This window comes from Aptenodytes forsteri, unplaced genomic scaffold (genome assembly GCF_000699145.1).
Source record: "Aptenodytes forsteri isolate BGI_AS27 unplaced genomic scaffold, ASM69914v1 Scaffold174, whole genome shotgun sequence".
Lineage (NCBI taxonomy): Eukaryota > Metazoa > Chordata > Aves > Sphenisciformes > Spheniscidae > Aptenodytes > Aptenodytes forsteri.
In genome coordinates, this window is record NW_008794603.1 from 821,238 (window position 1) to 828,209 (window position 6,972).

The following is a 6,972-nucleotide window of genomic DNA, read 5'->3' on the forward strand; positions in this document are numbered from 1 at the left end:
TTGAACAACAAATTAGCCTTTTTATTAACCCATACATACACACAAATATTAACATACACAACTAAGGGAAATGCAGTCCTTATACCCTCATCTTGAAAACCTGTCCTCTTTATATAGCTGTTATTTATGCAAGAGATTCCATTATTTTATCATTTCAACTTTTTAAGTATCTATTCTTCATCCTGTTATGACCCTGATTCACACAATATCAGTAAGCAAAGCTTACTTTTAAATACGTTGCTTCTGCTTAAGTCGAAGGAACTATTTACATTCTTTAAAATAGACAAATACTTCAGGATCTAGCATTCTGCTGTTGTAAATCAGTGAAATCAATCAATGGATTTAAACCACTGTAAAACCTGAGTCCCATGAGCATAACCCATTCTATTTTGGTTCTAAATGTACGGCTCGAACACGGGAATCTTTCTTCCATTAGCAGGTCATGGACCTCTGAGTGATGCCTCTAGACATGAGATCAGAATCAACGTTATGCTGAGAATATCTGAACAATACAAATGATAACGATGCAGCAAGGAACGCAGGGCTATTTGCACTAGGTCATTACCTCCCATATGTTATTCTTTGCATTCAGTATGTGGGAGGACAACAGTTCATTCCTATTGGTTGCCATGCCCATGATTTCTTCTGCATTGTCAGGAATTGTTGCCGCTTCACGTATAGTCTTGTAGGAGACAGATGAGACATACAGGACACATTCTCAATATAGCAACTCATCAGTTACTGCTGATGTTTCATCCTGTCAGCAGGCTGACCTTACTGCTTACCTAGTTTAGCGTTATTCTAAAATCTGGAACCATGCTTGTTCTAGTCCAAGCAAGCCTGCCAGATCATTGAAAAACAAATTCTGCAAAGCCTTTTTCCATGCAGCTACAGACTCCAGCGTGGGGAACCATTCCTGAAATCCTACGGAGTTACAGCCACAGCTTCAGCCAAGCTGAAAGTTTCAGTGCTAACAAAGAAACTATGCTAAACCCTTAGCAGAGCTGACAAATACCAGTAAGCCAGATGGCTTACGGTTTAGTGGCAATGCAATCCTGGTCATTTAGATCTTGGAAGAAAACTCACAGAATGCCAACATATGGACTTGGGACACTTCTCTGGAAAAACGTACTGGGCAGCAGAACAGGAGCTTAGCACATTAAATTCAATTGCTGGCCTGACAATAAAGTCAGCCACATCCTGGGAAAACCAAGATCAAATACTTGTTTTAATGGTGATGCACTGAGGTACCCGAATGGTTCCACAGGACAGTGTACACTAGAAAGACAGTATGCCAGGTAGGGTACATTTCAGCTGTGGATGGGAAAATGTCGGGGAAGGTAGCTGAGAAAGTGATCTGAGTGCTCTAATAGATGTAGCTGCCTGCATTCAACTTTGAGTGCTAGCAAAGGACCTTTTCCTGATGGGAAGCAGGGTTAGAAGGTGGCGTACATCAAGCGAGTTCAGGTGTGGTGCTAGACAGGACAGAACACATTCTTGGGGAACAAAGAGGAGGGACAACCAATTCTGCATGCAGAGATAGGCAGATTCAGATTCAGCGCTCCCCTTCCTCAGTAGGGATTTAAGCACTGTTCCACACAAATATTAAAAAAATAGAAACACGCGAAAGAAACAAATAAAAAAATCCCCATCAAACTTCCATCTGTTTGCAGCAAATGGAGAAAATGGAACAAGGGAATCAACTGCCTCTCCTGTGTCCTTCTCACAGAGAAAGAACAGCAAAACCCCCTGTTCTACTGTCAATCTCTGCCTCTAGAGGTGCAGAAGCAGGTGTTTTCCTCCTAGATGTGCTCAGTCTATGGGAGATCAGTGCTCTGGAGCAATGACGGACATGTGTCCAAAGAGAGAGACAAATGAGTACTGAACACCCTAAAATAAATCCAGAATGCAGAGATGAAAAAATGTTTTTGCAGACTGCAAGCCTATGTACAAATCCACAAAACAACAGGGGTTTATGCAAATTTGGAGGGCTCACTTCAGACAAAGAATTGCAGAAAATATGCTCAACATGCAATAAAACGTATTTTTCTCTACCAATGCCATATTCAGGGCCCATTTATTCCCATTCCTTTTTCCTTATTTTTGTATCTGTCCTCTTCAATATTTTCTTTTCTTATCATATTATTCTAAGTCTTATTTCCTCCCTTACAAGCCTATCTGGTGCTTTATGAAGACCTGGTGTAACTTGGTGCTACTTCACTTTTTGATCAATAGATCACTTAATCTCTGCTCCATCACAAACTTCGTCTGATGAAAAGAATCTGAATCTACCGTGTTGAAGGGTATTTAAAATATAGCAAGATGTTATTTCCTTCCTGTGACATGAAAATCCAACAAGTTGGTAACATCAAGCATTAAAAATGTGCAAGATAACCACCCCAGGGTGCCAGAACTCTAAAAAAGCTGAAGTATCACTACATCATCACCAATCAGGCGATGTGCTGTGCTCTCCTGCCTCCACTCAGCTCTTGGCTCTCTTTTTAATCTGGTATGGCTCAGCCTGACTGCTCAAATCGCGATCCTTGGCATGTAAAAAGATTCCCTTTCATATTCCCTTTTACTACTTCTTGGTTTTACCTCTTTAATGTGTAGGAAGTCCTTGGCATCAAAAGAGATGGCAGTGCTTGGGACAGGAACATCTTCATCCAGAGCTCCACAGTAACTCACATTAGTCTTAACAGCAAACGCTACTGGTTTGGACTACAAATAGAAACACACATCACAAACAGTGGAAAGTTTTCTGAATGAAGAATTCATTTGTTGTATCAAATTACTGAAAACCTAGCAGAGAACATTTGCCAAATACATCAAAATTCAGAGCTAATAATTTCACACAAGCCAGCAGAGTTCAGGTCACTAGAAAAGATCCCCATTTATATGAGAATATTTACACTATATTCCCCCAAATGTCTTGTCTGCAGGTAATTTGACTCAATTGCCAAACTATTTCAAAAGATTGCATCATCGTTATAAAACAAACAGTGTGAATTTTAACACTAGGCAAAAGATAAATGCCACATAACTTAGTTATTATTAAAGTTGAAAAGAACACACCTTCGCCCTTTCAAGTTGTATAGCTGCTTGTTGTTCTCTTTCTTGGCGGATTGCTTCCCTATCTTCTTCCAAAGAGACATCAGAGTCTGAGGGTCTGCTTGTGTACGAATCTGCTGAGCCCTGAAATTAAATTCATGTCACTAAGAAAACATATGTAAGAAAGAGAAACCCCCTCCCCAGTCAGCTTCATAAAATACTTTTAAAATATTTGTTTCTTAATTTCTTTGAGTGGGCTTTACATATTGTTGCTAGCACAAAAAATCTGCAGAACTTAGCAGAGAAATAATCTGGCTTTACTGATCAGGTGCACTAAGCCAAAGACAAAAATCCCAAGAAAAACCTCTCTCTCCACTTTTACAGAATCTCTTTACTTTCTTACTGACACAGTGAAATACAGCTCAGCTGTGGGCACTGTCCAGAAATCTTCATAATATTTAAACCCTGTTTGACAACCTTAGATTCGAGATTGTCACGGGCTAGGTCACATAAAATATAATTAAGGTATTATAAAGCTTGGTTAGAATCACCCCTCCCTGTAAATACAGTACCATTGTGTAAGTACTTTCACCCCTGCCATGGGTGCCACTCACACAAAGCTTTATTCTGTGCTTCAAGCAGGAAAACAAAGCGGCAAAAGTCACATTATTAAAAGCTCCTCAACAGGGCAACACAAAAGCTATACAATGATAGGAAACGAAAACAGCACATACAAGCAGAAGCAGAATGCAACAGACTATACAGGAGGAAATTAGGTACTGCCAGAGTTAGATTTTTTTTGTCTGGGACATTAGTCAGGATGCCTGGCAACATTTGAAGTGTGCAAGTGGCTCCTCTCTTCTTTTTATAAAGCAACCTGACTCCAGCATCCTACACAGCTGATCTTTATGTTTGCATGGAGCCAACTGAAAGACAGGGGTTTAATCTTGCAAAACAGGTAAGGTAAAGTAAAGGGAATGTTTACTCATGATGAATCTGACATACCAATCCCCCCCTCTCCAAAACCTCAAACACTCGACTCACTGTAGGTCCCTTCCAACTGAAATAGTCTATTCTACTCTATTTTATTCTAATGACCCAGAAGCCTAGCAAGACTAGGACTTGAACCTAGACTTCAAGGAGCACCACTGATGGAGGTGTGTACGACTGGGCATTCACACAAAAGGGGAAGTAAATTTTCACTATAGGAGGAAACTCCTACAAAGATCTCAAAATCCTAAAGTCTAGGTCTAACTTTCCACTCAAGGTAAATGTTGAACAGGAAATATATGTCCCTTATTGAGCCATTTCCCAAGCAAATGGAATTTTGACTAATAAATTAATATGTCTGTCTGGTGAATTATGGCCTTTGCTTAAGCCAGAGTCCGGCCTTGCAGAATCCTGTTCTGTTCAATACAGCATTTGACTAACTTGTGCTTGGGTCGTTAGTCTGCTCCCAGCACAGGAGAGGTCTGCATTTCACCCTCCCCAGCCCGACGCTCTGCACTGGCTGCAGGTGACGTGCAGCAATCACACACTCCCCAGGTTCTGTATCACAGCACGCAGCTGTGCTGGTAATGGCTGCTACAAAAGTCAGTATATAAAGTTTAGCGTAAAGAGCTGCACATAGTTTGCATTGTAGTCTAACTTTTTAACCTACATATTTTGCACGTCTTAGGAAAAATAACTACAAAAAACCCCACTACCATAAAAAAAGAGAACTTCAAAAGGATCAGGATAACGCACAGCTGCAGAAGGATCCGGCCCCAGTACTGTACTCAGTAGGAGGAATATACAGCAACGTATGACCACTGCTAAGGGACACTGTTTCTGTTTTTAAATAAGGGAAAGGAGTAATGTGTTGGACTACATATGCTGTATTGTATTATATAACCAGTGTAACAAATAATTTCTAAGTCATCACATTTCTAGCAAGAAATTGAAGACATATCTATCTGTATATTTATATCTCTATAGAGCTCCAGAATCTGTAACTCTATACATGTTCCAAAAGAGCCACTCTACAGCATTATATCTTTCAATTTTTTTTCCTTAAATTGATTTATATCCTGCAGCACAGGGACACATATTCTACGTAATCTACCATAGAAGTCAATGTTCTTACTCTCCATATAAACTAACATATCCTTAAATATTGATGTGAATACATGTCCATTAGAAGACTTCTGGCAATGAACCACTGATGAGCATATTGTCTCTTCTTGTTACATACTCATAACTTGGCCATAAGCATGGTACTGTCACTAGGGAGGGCAGATTTCCTCTATGTCAAGAACAGGATTCGCCTAACGTGAGCTAACACACAACTATGATCTTAACAGACCAGAAAAATTCCTTCCCGGGGCAGCCGGCCACTCTGCACCCTACGCACCAAGGTGAGCTGGAAAGGGCAGCGTGCCTCTCAGCAACGGGGTGTCTGCAGAGACACACGCGTTTGGGGTCCTGAGCTGGAACAAGTCTAACATCAACAGGCTGAAAAATAGCATTAGCTGCTGGCAGCAGCACAAGCTTTTCTTAGCTCGGAAGCTAGACATGCTGCTCTTCCTTCTGCTTCCTTTGGGATGTAGCAGAGACCAGGGAACTCACCAGCCACAGCACTTGGCTAGGTGTGCACCAAAGACACCTCTCGGGCTGCTCAGTGGCTGCCAGTTATCCCTCTCTGCCCATCTTGAGGGCAAGATTAAAACTTCAGCTACCGAATGCATCACCAACAGAGGCATAAAAGCATTTCTTCCCTGATCAAAAGTGAGAGTGCAAAGCATGCCAACTCATCACACCTAGGCGAAATGGGTAGCAGGACACCCCCCTGCATAACCTACTGTTCCAACCTACATCTCTGTTCAGCAACTGAAGGGGAAGTCTATCAGTGGGAGACTGGATTTATATGGTCAAATATTCTAGCCCTAAAATTACTGCCTGTCCTCCATACCTGAGCCCGCATCGTTCAAAGCAATGACAAAAAAGAAAAAAAAGAAAAGAAGAAAAAAAACTACGAGTTGCAAAGACAGACCAACTTTGTGGTAGAGAAGAACAGCTTATCATTTATTGTCCACTAAACACTCTGAAGATACAAAATGCTTTATAGCTGCTGATCATCACATTTTTTACTTACAGACAACAAAGCTTCAATAGCAGCAGAAAGGAAGAAGGAAAAGTAATCACACTGTCCAAGTAATAAATCAAAAGGCATAATGATAAATACAAATAATATACTGCAGTAGGAATGGGCTTCTTTCCAAGATTTTAGTTCTACCTGGCGTAAGACACCGCAACAGGAATGCATCACATCCTGGCATGCCTGAAGCCTGAGACAAAGCCACTACTGCTGTCATCGAGAGTAGCAGACACTGTTCCTCACCCACGTGCTCTCTGACCATGTCATTTCCCCCTTAATTTTCTATGTACTGAAAGGTGTATGAGAACAAGGCACAGAACACATCACCGACAGGACAGATACCAGCATCACGCACGTAGGTGGATTGCAGAAATTATCTGTATGGAGAAATGGTGAACAAAAAGTGCACAGGCTCACGTCTATATATTTATTCAAGTCCTCTGGATATGATCCAGTGTAGCTCTGTAAGGGAATTTAATAGAAATAGATACCTATGCTGGATGTACAGTTTCCCATACTAGCTTTTAGTGGTACATGTTTGAGCACTGACCTATTTAATGCTGTCAGAACAAAGTAGTCTTAACCGAAGTAGCTGATACTGCAAGGCTACCCCAGGCTGCTCTTCAATACTAATCACTGCCTGTATGCCAAATGATACGGGTTGGTACAATCACATCCGCATGATCCCTTCTCTTGCAAGTTATGCCAAATAGCAAGTGGCTTATCTGAAAGATGCAGCCCCAGGACTGTGACTCATGTGATGCTGAACTGCAGCATCACACTGA

At 41.2% G+C, this 6,972-nt stretch overlaps 1 protein-coding gene across 1 annotated transcript in view; it reads right to left on the reverse strand.

Moving 5' to 3' along the window:
• CACNB4 (calcium voltage-gated channel auxiliary subunit beta 4) overlaps nucleotides 1–6,454 on the reverse strand; it is a 33,308-nt gene extending 26,854 nt beyond the window's left edge. Inside the window, exons 1-3 of the mRNA XM_019470445.1 lie at nucleotides 6,419–6,454; nucleotides 3,076–3,195; nucleotides 2,599–2,721 (exon numbers count right to left, since the gene is read on the reverse strand). Of these exons, the coding sequence (XP_019325990.1) occupies nucleotides 2,599–2,721; nucleotides 3,076–3,195; nucleotides 6,419–6,454 (279 nt within the window). The remainder of the gene's footprint in view (nucleotides 1–2,598; nucleotides 2,722–3,075; nucleotides 3,196–6,418) is intronic.
• Nucleotides 6,455–6,972: the final 518 nt, after the last annotated feature.